Here is a 20444-nt window from a genome sequence, read left to right on the forward strand (position 1 = left end):
ACAAGGAAATCTTATTAAAAGAGAACTCAGCCAGGTGGATGAACCCATGAAATGATTGGTACGGAGTGGACTGAAGGCAAAAGGAAGTGCCTTTTCCAGAGAAGAATCCAGAATGGGGGACAACAGAAAGGGGGCTCAGGAAGCATTGGTGGGTTCAGTGGTAAATTTGATTCTAACATTTCTTAGAGTTCAGTGTTTTACAAATAGACCAAAATAACTCTTTTGTAACCAATGCTTTGCCATTCAATAAGTTGATGCCATTTATCATATTTTATGACTACTTTTCTGGCAGTTATATGTCAAACCTAGAAAGAACTATTCTATATAATAAAAGCCTAATATGCAAATTGTCCCCTCGACTGGGAGTTCGACCACTCGCTATGAGGTGCGCTGACCACCAGGGGGCAGTGTGGAACATGGCGGGCGTCAGCGATGCAGCGCTGGCAGCAGGTGGCAGTGGAGGCGCTGCTGGCCCCAATGGGCCCTGACGAGCGGGACCGCGGTGGGATGGTGGAGGTGAGCAGGCGGCACCAGGCAAGGTGGGTCCGAGCAGTGCCCGATCACCCCACCGATTGCCCTGCAGACTGCGACCAGCAGCGGCAGTGGGGGCCAGGGCCACCATCCGGCTCCCAGGCACTGAGGGAGTCGGGTGGGGGCCTGATGACTCAGTCGGAGGGAGGGTGTGCGGGGACCTAGGGGTCCAGGTGCTGCCCAGGGCCCAGAGGTCAGCTGGGACCTGCCCTTCCACGCCAGACGCTTGCACTTCAATCGCCGGCCAGGCCTAGGGACCACACCAGTGCACAAATTTCGTGCTCTGGGCCTCTAGTAATTCTATAAATAATCAAAGTCACATATCTTAATATATTACATAATTGAGTTTTTACTCCTTTCTCCAAAATTAAAGCTGACTCATTTACTTTTTCTAGTACTTGTCTTGATGGCAACTAGATACCCAAACAGAAAGTCTAGAATTCATAAAGATGAACCAGGAATTTCTAAACAGGATCTGTGTCAAAATCAACACATTCACAATTCCAAGTTTTACTATATATTATTGAGTGTTTACACAAAAGCTAAATGTATATCATCTTTGTTTCATAGCAATATTGTAAAAAGATCTTCAATCGAGAAAACTTCCAATTCTTATTTTCCAAGTGTAGTTTGATTCTAGAATTAGATAGCTTCCAGATACATTGAGAGAACAAGATAAAAGTAAATATCTGTGCAAATTAACACAGGTCTGAATCATGAAAGAAATTACCTTGTGCTGAGAACCAATTCCAGCATGTAATAATTACAAGAGTTCCGTCAAAAGGTTGATGGGACTTGGGGAGCTCAACAGGGTTGAGTCAAATGTAGTTTACCTGTTGGAAAAGGCTAAAAGGCACTTCCCCCAAACTTGAATGGGACTGTTAGCTGCCAGACAGCTCAGGGCATTTTATTGCCTCCTGTTGGCCAAACACCTGAACAGCTGTAGGCTATTCCCCAAACTGATAATGCTTCTGTACTCTTGGATACCTTACCCTTTGAAGTGTATATTTCCACCTTGCCTTGGGATAAATTGTGTTTAATAAAAGCACGGGGTCCTGAGACAAGGAGAGTCTTCAGTTCCCTTTAGCGGAAGCTCCTCTGACCCCCAATGCCTTTCAAAAATATCCGTTTTCCTTGGACTCCTTGAATCTATGCGCAGCCCCTTTCTCCAGAATGCTGAACCCTTTGTAAGGGTGGGAAAAGAACCCCGGCATTATGGTGCCCTAACGAGGGACACCAACAACCTTGGTTTGTGGAAAGCAGCTAAGTGCCAAGTAAAAACTAATCCAAACCAAAACATTCAGCACAATTTTTATTTCTGGCAACTTTAGCTCCTGGCTAGAAAATCTATCCCAGCTATGACATTAAATGGTGAAAATGTATTGAGCTATAAAAATATTGGTAGATTTGACAGCCCTTTCTCTCAAGCAAAAACTATGATTACTGGTTCATATCACAAGAGAGCCTTGAATTAGATCAATGATTTGTAAGTGGAAGCCAGCAGTGAACCATATCTAGGGAATTTTTTTCTTCAAAATATGTATATCTATCTTCCTTCACATTCCCCCTACCACTAAGATTCTGAAGGGAAGTGGAGATGATATAATAAATATGTGTCTTAAAAAGAAAAAAGCCTCCTAGATTATTGTGTGTGTGTGTGTGTGTAAAACTCTCCACTTTCATGGAGATTTTCTGAATTAGGTCCAATTCTATTTTTAACACTGTGTCAACAGCAGGCAAAAGGAGCAGAGCTACAAAGTGACAAGAACGCAGTGGAAGGCTCTGCAGGTAAGGGGCTGTACTCACACCAGCTGTAAGCTACCTTCAGAGCTTTCTGTGCCAGCTCCCTCCAAAATCCACTGCATCACATTTTAGACAATGACAAATGTTCAATTCATCATCCTGAGAAAAGAATATAGTCTACTTACCAGACAAAAATGTAAAAAGAAACTATTTTGAACATCAAAAGAAACTAAGAAGTCACAGACACTGAAACAAAAAATTCCTCTGTTCTTGCATTAAAAGAATAACAACAAAATACTATTTTGTGCAGCTGATAACTTGTTTGGAGACTTTCTGCCCATATTTTATCATTTTAGTTTTTTTGTGTGTTTTGGGTTTTGTTTTTTATTTCAGAGATTAAGGAAGAGGGAGAGAGATAGAAACATCAATGATGAGACAGAATCATTGATCAACTGCCTCCTGCACGCCCCACACCGGGGATTGAGCCCGCAACCTGGGCATGTGCCCTGACTGGGAATCGAACTCGGGACCCTTCAGTCCACAGGTTGACGCTCTATCCAGTGAGCCAAACTGGCGAGGGCTGTGTTTTTTTTTGTGTTTTTTTTTTTTATGTACCATGGGTTTTTCTATTATAAAGCTCAGTCAAGCTGAAAATCTTAATCATTCTAGAACTTAATAAACTACTATTAGGTGCCAAAACTGTGTATTAAAAACAAATAAACTAAATCTATTGCATGTGAAGATGGCTTGAGAGTTGGATTTAAAAACAAGCTTTCGCCGAAACCGGTTTGGCTCAGTGGATAGAGCGTCGGCCTGCGGACTGAAGGGTCCCGGGTTCGATTCCGGTCAAAGGCATGTACCTTGGTTGCGGGCACATCTCCAGTGGGAGGTGTGCAGGAGGCAGCTGGTCGATGTTTCTCTCTCATCGATGTTTCTAGCTCTCTATCCCTCTCCCTTCCTCTCTGTAAAAAATCAATAAAAAATATATAAAAAAAAAAAACAAGCTTTCAAGGTGCAATTTAGAACAAATGATTATACTTCTTTACAGCCAATGTTTCAAATTCCTTATAAACAGCTCCAATACAGAAATGTGTCAGAAAAGTGGACTTCTAATGATATTCAACTTCATTGTATTCTACAATGACACCTACTGGCCATTAAAAAATCATCCACTGACAGCTCTAGTAGTCTGATTACATAATAAAATACACACACACACACACACACACACACACACACACACACACACACACTACATAAAAGCAGATTTGTTCACAGGTACTCACACTACAGAACTGCAACTAGAAGTAGAAATATTCTTTGTGACTGAGATAGTATTATTCATGCAAAAAGTAAAAATACAATGAAACAGCAAGTGTCAAAATTTTTATATGAAGCATTGATAAATATCTTAGTACTCCACTTCAGAACTAACAAAATCTAAAGAACCACCTCTCCTTACCAAGTGATGAATTTTTGATTTAGGTTCTGGGACATATTAATATAAATTAGTAATAGAAAAAGGGAAATTATAGTACACTTGCTAATACTATATTAGTTCTTATCTTCTAAGTTAAAGGCAACATTTCAATCAGCTTACATTTTGGAAATTTATAATGCTTCTTTTAAAACTGTTTTCCAGTGAGCTACAAAACCAGGTTTTTAAAAAATAAATATTGTATATATATTTTTAAAATTGATTTCAGAGAGGAAAAGAGAGGGAGAGATAGATCAATGATGATAAAGAATCACTGATCGGCTGCCTTCGGCACGCCCCCTACTGGGGATCAAGCCGCAACCCAGGCAAGTGCTCTGACCAGGAATCAAAACAGTGACCTCTGACCTTCAGGTTCATAGGTCGAGGCTCAACCACGGAGGCACAATGGCGAGCAAAACCAAGTTTTTAATGTAGTCTGTCTTTCCATAACATATACTTAATGAAATTCCTATATTAATTGTACAGTTCATTGTGCAAGCATGGCAATTCAGTTATTTATATCTGTAAATACATTTTACCTCGGTCAGAGAGGTTCAAAAAGCATACTTTTTAAACCCAAGAAATAATCCATAACTAGTTTCTCAGACTTACAGAACAAATTACTTAAAAGATGACTTTTGCATTCGCTCTCCCCATTCAGACCACCTCGTTACTTTCAGTCTTTAACATCCACAATATCTAGGGGCTAAAAAAAAAAATCTAACAATGAGATTTCTAGTCATTTTCCAATTTGCACTTACCTCCCACTATAGATTTTTGAGGATCTCCACTTTCCTGAAGATTAGAAATAAAAAAGTATTTGTAATCAGCCTTGACCCTCAAAAACAAATCAATTCCTGCCGAAACCGGTTTGGCTCAGTGGATAGAGCATCGGCCTGCGGACTGAAGGGTCCCAGGTTCGATTCCGGTCAAGGGCACGTACCTTGGTTGGGGGCACATCCCCAGTAGGGAGTGTGCAGGAGGCAGCTGGTCGATGTTTCTCTCTCATCGATGTTTCTAACTCTCTATCCCTCTCTCTTCCTCTCTGTAAAAAAATCAATAAAATATATTTTTTTAAAAAAACAACAACAAAAAAAAAATCAATTCCTAAACTGCAAACTAACGAATCTCTCAACCCAAATCCATATTTGGGATAAGGTCTTCGTGACTATCCTTCATGCTTCCACGCTTCCACAGCCTGCAGGGGTAAAAAGCACTCAAACCAACGGAAAGAAAAAAAGAAAAAAACTATTCTGACACATCAATGGGTTACCAGACCTCCTCTTCCAAGAGGGACAACCTGGTTGCTTGGGTAAATAACAGCCACGGGTTACATAATATACAGTTACAAAGTGTTTCAAGGATCTGACCGCCAGTAAATATCTGCCTTCTCCGCTCCCCCTTCCCACCCGGAGAAATAGCCCATAAGAAGAGCAATCCCTAGGATTCCTCCCAGGTGCCTGCAATGCCGCGTCCTTTTCTCTGTCCGAGCTTCGTGCAAGGAACCCCTCCAGCCCTCACGACTCGGTCTGGCTCCCGCCCGTCCTCTCTGCAGGTGCCACCGCAGCCCCCACGCCCTAGGCCCCACGTCGCCGCACCGGGCTCAGCCTCCACCCGCCTCAGCTGCCTGCTCCTCGCGACCTCCCTCCCAGCGGCTACCTGGGCTACGAAAGGTTCCGGAACCACCGACAGTGCGGCTGCCACCTTCCCAGACCGTCCTCGTCAGATCCCCTCGAGAGCCCCTGCAGCCGGAGATGAACACCCCTTCTCTGGAGCCTTCGCGCCCCCCAAAGACAGCGCGGCCGCTTGCTTACCTGTCACCCCGCTGCCTCCCGCTTCTTACCGCCACCGCCTCCCGCAGCCGCCTGCCAACTGCAGCGCAACAAGCAGCCCTCCCACTGGCCGAGTCCACGTTGAACAACAGCCTCACTTATTGGCTGCAGGAGGTCCGCGGCCCTCCCCTCGGTGCAGCGTCTAAGGATTCCGGTCTGCGAACAAGGAAAACGTCGCCTCTGCCCCGCCCTTCTGTCCTCCACAATGGCTCTGATCGTCGTTAGACGACAGATGCACAGATGTACGGGGGGAAATGTCGACTGCCAGTCTCCTTCGCGTCATCTCCACCTGGTCCGTAAGTCTGTGACCCCGTACCGGAACGTTACATGGCTTCTCGGCTTTCCTGCCGGAAGGAACTCCAGGTGACAACTTCCGCTTCCGGTTGGCTCCGGCTGGAGAGTTGACTATTGAGTGTCCTGAGAGGTCAGATTGCTGTCAGGTAAATGAGAGAGCTGGTGGGCGATCTCTTGACTGGAAATAGGAATGAGATATCTATTCCGGGGGATTTAGAAAGGGAGAGACAAAATAAAGAAGGATGATGAGGGTGTGTGGCTCCGGAGGGAAGGAGATCGAAGAACTAGCGGGGGAGAACTGTGAAGTCCTGGGGTGGTGGGGGTGGTTGTACAAGGATACAGGGGGAATGACCGGGGTTATTCAGTCCAGATGCCTTTTTCCTACTCTGCCACCAGCAGCACCCCTGTCCCGTGTTGTGTTTGTTTGTTTGTTTGTTTGTTTACCTTTGAGTTGAATAAAGGCAGAACAGCCCCCAAATCAAAAATGTGTGAAGGAGGGCCCTAGCCAGTTTGGCTCAGTGGGAAGAGCGTCAGCCTGTGGACTGAAGGGTCCCAGGTTCGATTCCGGTCAAGGGCACATGCCTGGATTGCGGGCTCAATCCCCAGTGTGGGGGTTGCAGGAGGCAGCCAATCAGTGATTCTCATCATTGATGTTTCTATCTCTCCTCCATTACTCTCTGAAATCAGTAAAAATACATATTTTTTAAAAATTGTGAAAGGAGCCGAAACCGGTTTGGCTCAGTGGATAGAGCGTCGGCCTGAGGACTGAAGGGTCCCGGGTTCGATTCCGGTTAAGGGCATGTACCTTGGTTGCAGGCACATCCCCAGTGGGAGGTGTGCAGGAGGCAGCTGGTCGATGTTTCTCTCTCATCGATGTTTCTAGCTCTCTATCCCTCTCCCTTCCTCTCTGTAAAATATCAATAAAATATATTTTTTAATAAAAATTGTGAAAGGAGTAATTTTAATGCCTGCCTCACAAATATGTATAGTTTTAAGTGAGATTTTTTTTCTGCTATGAATGTTTTGGACATGATGTTAAAGTGAAAAAGGCAGGGTACAAAGTCACATCCATTTTTAGAGCGATTTACTCTAAAATTTTTACTACTTTAAAATTACATGTACATAGGTGCAGGGACTGGAAGGAACACTGAAAATTCATTCGTCTTTTATTTCCTAATGTTCTTATAGTATCCACGCTTTTAAAAATGAGAGGAAATTAGGGTGTATGCTTGAAAGTCTTTGGTAAACGGTAAAATTACATATGTTGTAAGTGGTATTATCCTCTTATTTCCTTCTTAGGGATTCCAGCCCCTTTTAGTGGAGGTTGGTATTATAGGTTCACTCCAAACATAGGTAGATAGCTTTTTAAATTTTCATGATTACATGGGTTTTCTTTGTGGAACTAACTTCCTTGCTATTCTTGTTGGAACAACTCTGAACTGGAAATAATCACCTGTTGTTGAGTCCTTGGCATAATTTGTCACTTTATCTAATTTTCCCTTTTACTGTGAAGTATACGTAACAGAAGGGTGTATAAAACATTAATACTTTTTAAAGAATTCTAATTAAGCAAACACTTGTGTACTCACCCTTCCAGTTAGGAAATAAAGCATTGCTAATACCTTAGAACTGTGGTCGGCAAACTGCGGCTCGCGAGCCACATGCGGCTCTTTGGCCCCTTGAGTGTGGCTCTTCCACAAAATACCACGGCCTGGGCGCGTCTTTTTTGAAGAAGTGGCATTAGAAGAAGTTTAAGTTTTAAAAATTAGGCTCTCAAAAGAAATTTGAATCGTTGTACTGTTAATATTTGGCTCTGTTGACTAATGAGTTTGCCGACCACTGCTTAGAACATGCCTTCTCAACACAAGTGATTGGCCTTCAAGCAGATGAAAATTGGTTCTGAGAGGATGGACAGTGTGTGTAAAAATCATAGATACTACTGTGGTGTGTGGCCCCCCCAAAAAAGCCATAGTACATAAACATGTATATAATATATCTGTAGTGTTGAAATTTCATTGGGGGAGAGGAGTGAGAATGTGATAAGGAAAACAACTGTCCAGAAAAGCTCCTTTGGCGTACAAGAATTAAGAATAGGTTGAAAAACACTGCCTTAGAAGCTCTGATTTTATGTCCTCCACCAAGGGGTGACTACTATCCTGACTTGTGATAAGCATTCACTTGTTTCAAGCATTCATTTCATTTCTATCTACACTGCATTCCTAAAAAATGAATTGTTAGGTTCTTCAATTTATATTGAAGGGATCAAAGTATATGTATTATGACTCACCCCTTTCTCATCATATTTATAAGATTCATTCACACTGTTGCATGTTGTTTTTTGTTGTCTAATATTCCATAGGTTTCTATTTCATAATTAATCCATTGTTGAGTATTTGGGTTGTTTATAATTTGGGGCTAGCATCAATAATGTGGTTTAAAAGGTTCTTATGAAATATATCTATTGTTATATACATGCAAGAGTAAAGCAGTGTGTAGTCCAATGAAAATATAATGCAAGCCATATATTTAATTTAAAATTTCTTAGTAACCATATTAAAAAGATAAAAAGAAACATAAAATTAATTTAATATAATCAGTGTTAAAAATTATTAATCAAATATTTTGTTTTCTTCATACTGTCTTTAAGATTTATATATTTTACACTTATAGAATGTTTTATGCTAAATTTTCATAAACACTTGATCTATGTTTATATTTTATCAGATTTACTGTTGATAAAGTAAATCCGTATACCCAAATTGTCCGAAATACACTCTAAATTTTCCAATAATTAACTTGAGAATCAATTTTGAAATTTAAATTAATTAAAATTAAATAGGAAGTCTAGTTCCCCAGTTGCACTAACCACATTCCAGTGCTAGTGGCTACCATATTGGACAGTGCAGATCTAGAGTATATAAACTTAGGAGTAGAGTTGCTAGGCCATAAGGTATTCAAATGTTCAGCTTTTCTAGGTCATGCCAAACAGTTTTTCAGAGTGGTTGTGCTAAGTCACATTCTCGCCCCCTGGGTGTGAAAGTGGAGCTGAAGTTTATTTTTATGTTATGTATAAAAATAATACTAGTAAAACTGAAGTCTTTATGTTACTATTGAGGGCATATTTTATTTAAGGAAACAAACTTAACAATTAAAAAGGGGTCCTTTTTTTAAAAATATATTTTTATTAATTTCCGGGAGGAAGGGAGAGGAAGAGAGAGATAGAAACATCAATGATGAGACAGAATCATTGGTCTGCTGCCTCCTGCACACCCCCTACTGGGGACGGAGCCCACAACCTGGGCATGTGCCCTGACCAGGAATCGAACCATGATTTCCTGGTTCATAGGTCGACATTCAACCACGGAGCCAAATAGATGATGGCAGATAGATAGGTAGATAGATAGATAGATAGATAGATAGATAGATAGATAGATAGAGAAGGCCACATGCTCAGGTTGCGGTTCCATCCCCTGTGGGGTGCATAAGTGTATCTCTCTGTCTCCCACCCTCCCCACTCCCTGCCCCCTTTCTTTCTCCCTTTCTCTCTTTAAAAAATCAATTTAAAAGAACATGTTATTTTTTTTTTAAATTCAACCCATTGCCTATTTTGTGTACGGGACATCAGTTAATAATGTTTTTTACAGACAATCATGTACAATCAGTTTGACATTAAGGAATACTAAACTTTAAGCCCTAGTTAAGCAAAATATTATCCCCCCCAAAATTCTGTTTTCCTCATCAGTAGACCTGTATTACAAAAAATATATACTCCGTTATTATGTTTTGAATGTTATCAACAAAATATTTGTGGAAAGTTGTTTTCTCTTGCTTTATAAGTACCCACATCATCTAAAATATGTACTATCTGGCTCTTTACAGAAAAAGTTCATGCGATCATGTATATGTTTAAACACAATAATGCTGTATTTTAATAGGATCATTAAAGAAAGTAACCAATCAGTATGTAAAACATCTTCATTATGCATTCTATGAATAACGAAAGGACTAAAAGAAATGCTTAGAAGTTAGGAACAAGCGCTCTGAAACCAAACTGCAAGGTTCCAAACCCAGTTGTGCCGTTTATGATTTCTGTTACCTCCGGAAAGTTACCTCCACGCACCCTCATTGGCTTCATCTGTAAAATGAAGATGATAATTGTAATTTAAGTTCAAGTAGTTGCTTTGGAAGTAACAGAGTTAATATGTGTAAAGTACTTTAGGGCACCTGGCACATTTATTGACAGACACTGAATGTATTTCATTATTTTAATGGAGAAAAGAATAAACAAAATAAATGGTCATCTCTGAGTGATGGGATTATTGATCATTTTTCTTTTTAATTATTTTATATGTGTGTGTTTCCTAACTGTGAACATACACTGGTTATGTAATAACATGCTGTTTTATTAGTTCTCTCTTTAAAACGTTAATTTTAAACGTTTTACCTTAAAACAGTAGTAGTAAACTTGGTTATTTGATAGCTACAATGTGCATATTTCTCTCTTTAATCTTTTCCTATAGACATGGCCCATGGACATGAACATGAGCATGGGCATGGTCATGGTAAAATGGAACTTCCAGATTATAGAAAATGGAAGATCGAAGGGACACCCTTAGAAATTGTGCAGGAGAAGCTGGCGGCACAGGGGCTCAAGGATCCATGGGGCCGGTAAGAATCATTAAATAATTTAGATAGAATTTATCGTAGAGAATCGTTATCTGTTTCTTTTTCATGTATTCCCCTTTAAAACAAGCATTGAAAATGGCTTTTTACATTAAAGTTTTAAAATCCGTTTTGTTGAAGTACCATTTACATACAGTAAAATTCACCCATTTTAAGTGTCTAATTCCATGAGCTTTGATAAATGTATACAATCATGTAACCACCACAGCCATGATATAAACTATTTCTGTCATCCCAAACGTTCTTTCGTGCCCCTTTCACACTCAGTGTCATCCTGCCCCTGCTCCTGGCAGCCATTGACCTGCTTTGTCTCCACCCTTTCCTGGCCACCTTCGCTTGGTATACTGCTTTGGAGACTTAGGCGCATTGTTAGCTTGTATCCCTCGTTCCTTCCTTATTGACTGCTGAGCAATATCCACTGTGTGCGTAGACCTCATTTTGTTTGCAGTTCACCAATTAATTGTCATTTGTGTTGTTTCCAGTTTTTAACCGTTAGGAGTAAAGATGCTATAACCAATCAAATACAAGTCTGAGTGAACATGATGTTTTCATTTCTCTAAGAGTAGGATTTCTGGATCATCTCATAAGTGTGTGATTATTTTCATAGGAAACCTGCCAAACTGTTTTCCAAAGTAGCTGTACCATTTTGCATCCTCACCAGCAATGTATGAGAATTTCAGTTGTTCAATGTCCTCCTCATCAATACTTGGTATTATTGGTCTTTTAATTTTAGCCATTTTAGTGAAAGTTGTGCCTCTTTGTGATTGTAATTTGCATTTCCATGGTTCCATGAAGACATGATCGTAACATTCTTTTCCAGTGCTTATTTGTCATTAGTGCTTTCCCCCTGCTCCCCTTTGGTGCAGTGGCTATTCACATATTTTGCCCATTTATTTATCAGGGTGTTTGTCTTCTTTTACTGAATTACTAGAGGCCCAGTGCACGAAATTCATGCATGGGGAGGGTCCCTAGGCCTGGCCAGTGATCAGGGCCAATCGGGGCCTTCTGGCTGCCGGCTGGGGCCTCCCTTCTCCGGCTGGCAGCAGCCAGGGCCTTCCTTTGTTCCACGCCGCCCCCTGGTGGTCAGCACACATCATAGCAAGCAATCGAACTCCTGGTCTCCCGGTCGAACTCCCAAGGGGACACTTTACATATTAGCCTTTTATATACACAGATGAGAGTTCTCTATATATTTTTAACATTTAAGTCCTTTATCAGATATATATTTTACAAATGTTTTTTGTTTTATTTTTTAATATTTATTTTTAAAAATATATATTTTTATTGATTTCAGAGAGGAAGGGATCGAGAGAGAGAGAGAGAAGTGGGGGGAGAAACATCAATGATGAGAGAGAATCATTGATTGACTGCCTCCTGCACACCCCTACTGGGGATCGAGCCTGAAACCCGGGTATATGCCTGGACTGGACCAGGAATCAAATCATGACCTCCTGGTTCATAGGTCGATGCTCAACCACTAAACCATTCTGGCTGGGCTACAAATGTTTTTTCCTAAGAGTGTGGCTTATTTTTTCCATTTTTTTAAAATCATGTCTTTCAAAGAGTTTTAAATTTTGATGAAGTCCCAATCTGGCACTTTTCTATTATGGTTTGTGCTTTTTGCACCCTAAATTTTCTCCTGTGGTTTCTCTTAGAAGTTTTTATACTGTTACTTTTATATCATGTGAGGTGAGGATGAAAGTATTTTTGCATTTGGGCATCCAGTTGTTCCAGCACCATTTGCTAAAACTGTCTTTCCCATATTGATTTACCTTAATGCCTTTGTAAAAAATCAATTGACAATATCTGTGTGGTCTATTTCTGGACCCTGATCAATATGTCCACCCTTATGACAATACTACACTGTCTTCAAATCAGGTAGCATAAGATCTCCATTTTTTAAAAAAGCTATTTTAGGTTCTTTGCATTTACATTTAAAATTTAGGTTGAGTGTTTCAGTTTCTACAAAAAGCCTTCTTGGATTTTAATTGAATCTATAGCTCAAGTGAGGATAATCGATATCGTAACACTATAGAATCTCCTAGTCTATGAACAATTTAGACCCTCTTTAATTTCTCAGCAGTGTTTTATTGCTTTATATTTAGGCCTTGTAATATTTTATTAAATTTATCCTGAGTTTTTCCATATTTTAATAGTATTGTAAATGGTATTTTCAACTTTAATTTCTAGTTTCTTGCTAATATATAAAAATACAATTGGGGTTTATATGTTGACTTTGTATCATGTTCCCTTGCTAAATTCACTTTTTAGTTCCAACATTTTTTTTTTACACATTGTTTAGACTGTACTTCATAAGTAATCACTTTGTGTATACTTGTTTTATTTCTTCCTTTTCAATCTATAAACTTTTAATTTCTATTTTCTTTGCATTATTGTACTGGCTAACACTGCTAGTATAATGTTGAATAAAAGTGGTGTAAATGGACATTCTTGACTGTTCTGCATCTATTGAGATGCTCACGTAGTTCTTTTATTCTGTTAATATGATGAATTAATCTTATTGATTTTTCAAAGATTAAACCAATCTTGAATTCCTAAGATAAATTCTATTTCATCATGATATATTATCCTTTATATATATTGCTGGATTCAATTTTCTAAAATTTTGTTAAGAATATTTGCATCTAGTCCTAGCTGGTTTGGCTCAGTGGATAGAGCGTTGGCCTGTGGACTGAAGGGTCCCAGGTTCGATTCCAGTCAAGGGCATGTACCTTGGTTGCGGGCACATCCCCAGTGGGGGGTGTGCAGGAGGCAGCTGATTGATGTTTCTCTCTCATTGATGTTTCTAACTCTCTCTCCCTCTCCCTTCCTCTCTATAAAAAATCAATAAAATATATTTAAAAAAAAAAAAGAATATTTGCATCTAGCCGAAACCGGTTTGGCTCAGTGGATGGAGCGTCGGCCTGCGGACTGAAGGGTCCCGGGTTCGATTCCGGTCAAGGGCATGTACCTTGGTTGCGGGCACATCCCCAGTGGGGAGTGTGCAGGAGGCAGCTGATCGATGTTTCTCTCTCATCGATGTTTCTAACTCTCTATCCCTCTCCCTTCCTCTCTGTAAAAAATCAATAAAATATATTTAAAAAAAAAAAAAAAAGAAAAGAATATTTGCATCTAGCCTTAACTGGTTTGGCTCAGTAAATAGAGCATCAGCCTGCAGACTGAAGAGTCCCAGGTTCAATTCCGGTCACGGGCATGTACCAGTGGGGGATGTGCAGGAGGCAGCTGATTGATGTTTCTCTCTCATTGATGTTTCTAGCTCTCTATCCCCCTCCCTTCCTCTCTGTAAAAAATCAATAAAATATATTTTTTTAAAAAAGAATATTTGCATCTAAAATAAATAAAAATAAAAAGGAATATTTGCATCTATGTTCATGAGGGATATTACTCTATAGTTTTCTTCTAATGTCTTTGACTGACTTTGGTATCTAAATTGTATTTGATTAGCTCATATTTTCTAATAAGTCAGATCTTTAGTTAAGTGGTTTTTGTTCTTCATAACATGATTTTTTCCCACTCACTTATCGCTGCCTGTGAGAGAAGACTTTTTTCAGGAGAGGTTTCTGACTTCTGTTTACACCTCTGTTTAGGGTGCTCAGAAGAATGATTGCCAGAGCAGGAAATCAGTCTTCTAAACTTCAGGCTGCTGTGACAGAGAAATTTATTAGTAGTAAGAATAATGTCAAGTGTTACATACTCTGTGCCAAAATATATCACACATCACCCTGTTTATTCTTTTTTTTTTTTTTGTATATATATACATTATTGATTTTTTACAGAGAGGAAGGGAGAGGGAGAGAGAGTTAGAAACATTGATGAGAGAGAAACATTGATCAGCTGCCTCCTGCACACCTCCTACTGGGGATGTGCCCACAACCAAGGTACATGCCCTTGACTGGAATCGAACCTGGGACCTTTCAGTCCGTAGGCCGGCGCTCTATCCACTGAGCCAAACCAGTTAGAGCTGTTTATTCTTTATAACAATACTATAAGGTAGATAGTCATCACTGAGTAGGAGAGGAAGCAGGCCTTGACAGGTTAAGTAACTTGCCCATCCTAAAAGGTTGTGAATCTAGTGTAAGTGGCAGAGCAAAGGTTAATACTCTACCTCTGTCCACGGTGCTGTAATGACTAGTATAGGCAAAGCCACACAGCTGACCTGTGATGGATAGGGCCAAAGAAAGTCTTGCATTTGAGGATTTTGTGAAAATCCTGAGTATTATGACTGTGAATATGAAATCAAGTGTTTTTTCTTCTACTTTATATGTAAAACGCGGGCATATAGACCTAATTATCCTATGTCACAGAAAGATACCTATTGTGGTCCATTTAGATGGTCTTATAAAAGGTTGCATTTACATCTGTTAAAAAAGATGAAAATTAGCCGAAACCGGTTTGGCTCAGTGGATAGAGCGTCGGCCTGCGGACTGAAGGGTCCCGGGTTCGATTCCGGTCAAGGGCATGTACCTTGGTTGTGGGCACATCCCCAGTGGGAGGTGTGCAGGAGGCAGCTGATCGATGTTTCTCTCTCATCGATGTTTCTAGCTCTCTATCCCTCTCCCTTCCTCTCTGTAAAATATCAATAAAATATATTTAAAAAAAGATGAAAATTAAATGTATTTTACTCAGTGAATGTGTATGTATGTGATTATAATCTTTGCCCTTTTTTTTTTTCTAGCAATGAAGCTTGGAGATACATGGGTGGCTTTGCAGACAATGTTACCTTTGTTGGTGCAATGTTAAAAGGATTCAAATGGGGATTTGCTGCATTTGTGGTAGCTGTAGGGGTTGAATATTTTCTGGAGTCCCAGAATAAAGATAAGAAGCATCACTGAAGATAATACCTGGAAGTATCTTAGTGACTTCTTAACTCTGTTATTAAAATAAGATTTCTTCACTGTAGCCTACTCATCTGTGTGTTTGTCCCTTAAAGAATACTAGTAAGATTTAATAAAGAATACATGTTCCAGTCTGGTTTTGTCATTCTTAAAAAAAAATAAAAAAAAAGTTTCAAACCATATCAGATTTGCTTTAGAACATGTGGTGGTTGAGGTACACATAGCAGTGCATTCTCTACATGGCAGCCAGCCAGCATATATTTCAACAAATGTGTATGTTTAAATGGACAGTGTCTAAAAAAATTAAATAGTGATAAAATTTCCCATCTTAACTATTTTTTAGTGTACAGTTGCTGGTATTAAATACATTCATAATGTTGTGCAACCATCACCATCATCCATCTCCATAACTCTTTTCATCTTTTAAAATTAAAAGTCTATGCCCATCTATCTTCTATAATAATAAAACGGTAATATGCTAATTAGACCAGACATCCTTCAGGAAGAAGCAGGGGCCAGAGGGAAGCCCAGGTCCTGGGTGCCAGAGGGAAGCTGATACTGGCAGCTGGGGGAAGAAAGGCCTACTCATGCACGAATTTCGTGCATCGGGCCTCTAGTTAAACAATAATTCTCTATTCCCCCTTTCATCAACACCTGGCAACCACCATTCGACTTTCTATCTCTATGATTTTGACTTCTCTATAAAGCACTTCATGTACTAGTAAGTGGAATTACACACTCTTTGTTACTGGCTTATCGCACTTAGCCTAATGTCCCCAAGTTTCATCCATGTTGTAGCATATATCAAAATTTACTTTCTTTTTAAAGCTGAGTAATATCACATTGTATGTATATGTCATAATTTGCTTATCCATTCATTCATTGATGGACTCTTGGGTTACTTCCACATTTTAGCTATTATAAATAATGTGGCTGTGAACATGGATGTATGAACACGTTTGTAAATGGGGGTTGGCCTTGCTGCTTTTACTATCTCCTACAGGTGATTAGAGAGACCTATACAGTATTATACTATTGGGTACTAACTGCCCAGTTCTGATTGACTATGTATCATGTTCATTTTTCTTTATTGTGATACTAGAGGCCTGGTACATGAAATTTGTGCACAGGGGGTGTGTCCCTCAGCCCAGCCTGCACCCTCTCCAATCTGGGACATCTCTCTCACAATCCAGGACTGTTGGCTCCCAACTGCTCACCTGCCTGCCTTCCTGATTGTCACTAACCGCTTCTGACTGCCAGCCTGATCACCCCCTAACCACTCCCCTGCCAGCCTGATTGATGCCTAAGTGCTCCCCTGCCAGCCTGGTCACCCCTAACTGCCCTCCCCTGCAGGCTTGATCTCTCCCAACTGTCCTCCCTTGCAGGCCTGGTCCCTCCCAACTGCCCTCCCCTGCTGGCCTGATCGCCCACAACTGCCTTCCTTGCAGACCTGGTCCCTCCTAACTGCCCTACCCTGCTGGCCATCTTGTGGCCATCTTCTGTCCACATGGGGGCAGCCATCTTTGACCACATGGGGGCAGCCATCTTGTGTGTTGGAGTAATGGTTAATTTGCATATTATTCTTTTATTAGATAGGACTAGATAAGATAGAGGCCTAGTGCACGGGTGGGGGCCAGCTGGTTTGCCCTGAAGGGTGTCCCGGGTCAGGGTGAAGGTTCCCTTGGGGCGTGGGGCGGCCTGGGCGAGGGGCCTGTGGTTGTTTGCAGGCTGGCCATGCCCCCGGTGGCCCAAGCGGAGGCCCTGGAATCTGGAATTTATTTATCTTCTATAATTAAAACTTTGTAGCCTTGAGCAGAGCCAAGCCTCCTGCTCGCTCTGTGGCCACAGCCATTTCTGTTGGGATTTATGTATCTTCTATAATTGAAACTTTGTAGCCTTAAGGGGAGGCCAAGGCAGGCCAGGGCTGCAGAAACTTGTCTTCCTCCATAGCCTGGGGCAACCCAAGCCTCCTGCTCTCTCCAGCTCCATGGCTGCCACCATTTTTGTTGGGATTTATTTATCTTCTATAATTGAAACTTTGCAGCCTTAAGGGGAGGCCAAGGCAGGCCAGGGCAGGTGGAAAGCTTGGCTTCCTCCATTGCTGGGAAAACCCAAGCCTCCTGCTCTCTCCAGGGCCACAGCCATCTTGGTTGGGTTAATTTGCATACTCACTCCTGATTGGCTGGTGGGCGTGGTTTTGTGGGTGTGGTGGAGGTGCGGTCAATTTGTATATTACTCCTTTATTAGATAGGATTTTCTACTCTTGATTTAGTCCTCTTTCCCATGTTGTGAAAAGTGACATTTTTTCTTTTTTTTTTTTTTAAATATATTTTATTGATTTTTTTTTACAGAGAGGAAGGGAGAGGGATAGAGAGTTAGAAACATCGATGAGAGAGAAACATCAATCAACCGCCTTCTGCGCACCACCTACTGGGGATGTGTCCGCAACCAAGGTACATGCCCTTAACTGGAATCAAACCTGGGACCCTCGAGTCCGCAGGCTGACGCTCTATCCACTGAGCCAAACCAGTTAGGGCAAAGTGACATTTTTTTCTAACATAACACTAGACATTTTTCCCACATTGAATTTAAAAATTTTAATTAAATCTCTAAAGTTGAGGCAACTCAGATTGTTGAAAAGAGACATTTTTTGCTTTAATAACAAAGCTAAGCCCTAGCCACTTTGGCTCAGTGAATAGAGCATCAGCCTGTGTACTGAAGGGTCTCCGGTTTGATTCTAGCCACATACCTGGGTTGCAGGCTTCTCCCCGGCCCAGGCCCTGGTCAGGGCATGTGTAGGAGGCAACCAATCGATGTGTTTCTCTCACATTGATATTTCTCTTTGGCTTTACCTCTCTCTCTCTTCCACTCTAAAAATCAAGGAAAAATATCCTTGGGCAAGGATTAAAAACAAACAAACAAACAACAAAAAAAAAACACTAAATAAAATGTGTGATTTTTTTTTCTTTGTAAATTTTAATTTGTAAATATAAGCTTGAGAAATTACTAAACAAATGCGAGGAATTTCTAATAAGCTGATAGTAGTAAATGGAATATGGTAGAATGGAATAAAAAAAGACTAAAATAAGATAAGGAAAGAGTTTAACAAGGAATAGAGAGAAGGAACAAAAAGCAATAGAACAAGTAAAAATGGCAAGGTGGTAGATTTAAACTTAATTATATTAATTATAGCAAATGGTCTAAAATTTAAACTCTAAAACATTCCAATTAAAAGACATTGTTTTGCCCTGTCCGTTGTTAGAGTGTTGCCCAGATACACCAAGGTTGGGGGTTCAGTCCCTGTTCAGAGCACATACAAGAATCAACCAATGAATGCGCAAAGAAGTGGAACCACAAATCAATGTTTCTCCCTTTCTCGTTCTAATCAATTTTTTTTTTTTAAATGTATGGAGTGACTGCCTGGATTCCAGAGGAGGTGCAAAGCACACAAACCACTGTCATGTTAGGTGTTGCCATCATTTGGACTAGAGCCAACCAATGAGAGATTTGTTCTGAAGATGTATGACCATGGAAAAATGCTAATTATGTGTTTGCTAGTCTCAGAATAAGCACTGTGGATGATTATATGTAAAAGTATTGGCCCCATTTTGTATGTAGGGCAAGTCCCTAGTAAAGTTACAAAGCCTACGATGGCAAAGCTAGTAAGTTCCAGAGTTAGATTTTGAATCCAGGGTTGACTCAACAGCCCGTAGTAAACACTATATTACACTATCATGTCATATGTGATACGTACCATAAGATGCTATAAAATTATTCTTAGGATTTTTAATTTTTTTGGTATGGGAAAAGTTGTATTTACAGCTCTTCTTTGTATAAATAATCTGGTATGAGATGGTTATACAATACAGAATAGACCAATCGAACACATTTTACACAATGAACACTCTTAAGGCTGAGTATGAAGATTGTGGAAAAATGCTAAAGCCAAAGGAGCAATGGTCATAAAACTGGTTAAATATAATACCTCTTATATCAGTAAGTCAAAGAAAAAGCTACTCGATATGCATAATCATTATGTGTGCCAAGGAAAAGCAATAGAGCTTAAAGAAATGAAGGTCTGAACTTCAGGAGCTTTGGGTTCAATTCCTAGTTCTGTTACTAACCCCCAGGAATATGTCCTCGTCTATTAAAGCGAATCTTTGTGGGTTCTTAGTGTGTTATAGGGGAAGATCAGAGGACCTCGATGAGTGCACCAGCTAGAACCTTACGAGCTCAAATACATTGCAACCTAAAGTATTATTTTTTTTTATTGATTTTTTACAGAGAGGAAGAAAGAGGGATAGAGAGCTAGAAACATCGATGAGAGAGAAACATCGATCAGCTGCCTCTTGCACACCTCCTACTGGGGATGTGCCCGCAACCAAGTTATGTGCCCTTGACCGGAATCGAACCTGGGACCCTTCAGTCCGCAGGCTGACGCTCCATCCACTGAGCCAAACCGGTCTTGGCTACAACCTAAAGTATTATTATGAAATCTTTAAGAGATGATTCCAGGTTTTCCTTAGTTCCTTTTCTACAAAATGGTACAATTAGTTGTAACTAACCATTGTCCTTTGGATCTTTTCTAATTATGCTTGATGTAACCAGTAAGTGTTAAAAAAATCTAAGGTATGGCATGTAATATTTCATGAAAAGAGGCAATAATCAATACAGTAATTTTACTGTACACCTATACTTTGAAGGGAACTGTGTTTTGACAAACCTAATGAAACAGATACACACATTTTTTTAAAAATATATTTTATTGATTTTTTACAGAGAGGAAGGGAGAGGGATAGAGAGTTAGAAACATTGATCAGCTGCCTCATGCACACTCCCTACTGGGGATGTGCCCTTGACCAGAATCGAACCTGGGACCCTTCAGTCCGCAGGCAGACGCAGTCTAACCACTGAGCTAAACCGGTTAGGGGCAGATGCACACATTTTTTTATGGTGACATAAAAGATGTGTACAAGGCCGGGCTGGCGTGGCTCAGTGGTTGAGCATCGACCTATGAACCATGAAGGC

The 20444-nt window shown here is 40.4% G+C and overlaps 2 protein-coding genes across 11 annotated transcripts in view; one reads left to right on the top strand and one right to left on the bottom strand.

Annotated features, from left to right (window-relative positions):
• HYCC2 (hyccin PI4KA lipid kinase complex subunit 2) overlaps positions 1 to 5655 on the bottom strand; it is a 47313-nt gene extending 41658 nt beyond the window's left edge. For 4 of the 10 annotated variants that reach the window (XM_080669609.1, XM_080669612.1, XM_080669613.1 and 1 more), the window contains exon 1: positions 5566 to 5655. The gene's annotated coding sequence lies outside the window, so the exon portion shown is untranslated. Of the gene's footprint in view, positions 1 to 4512; positions 4547 to 5410 lie in introns of all 10 variants that reach the window. The other 6 variants (XM_080669614.1, XM_080669610.1, XM_080669615.1 and 3 more) reach the window with 4 other exon arrangements.
• Positions 5656 to 5952: 297 nt separating this feature from the next.
• NDUFB3 (NADH:ubiquinone oxidoreductase subunit B3) lies at positions 5953 to 15549 on the top strand. Its single transcript, XM_080668691.1, has 3 exons — positions 5953 to 6023; positions 10398 to 10545; positions 15257 to 15549. The coding sequence occupies exons 2-3, from the start codon at positions 10400 to 10402 to the stop codon at positions 15411 to 15413; spliced, it is 303 nt and encodes a 100-aa protein (XP_080524817.1). The 5' UTR covers positions 5953 to 6023; positions 10398 to 10399; the 3' UTR covers positions 15414 to 15549.
• The last annotated feature ends 4895 nt before the right edge of the window (positions 15550 to 20444 follow it).

The sequence above is a fragment of the Plecotus auritus genome (genome assembly GCF_963455305.1).
Source record: "Plecotus auritus genome assembly, chromosome: 5".
Lineage (NCBI taxonomy): Eukaryota > Metazoa > Chordata > Mammalia > Chiroptera > Vespertilionidae > Plecotus > Plecotus auritus.

Excerpts from the sequence above, each read along its gene's own strand:
- NDUFB3 (XM_080668691.1), top strand. The coding sequence starts at position 10,400 with ATGGCCCATGGACATGAACATGAGCATGGGCATGGTCATGGTAAAATG. Across the intron at positions 10,546-15,256 it reads CTCAAGGATCCATGGGGCCG|CAATGAAGCTTGGAGATACA; the intron begins GTAAGAATCATT and ends TTTTTTTTCTAG.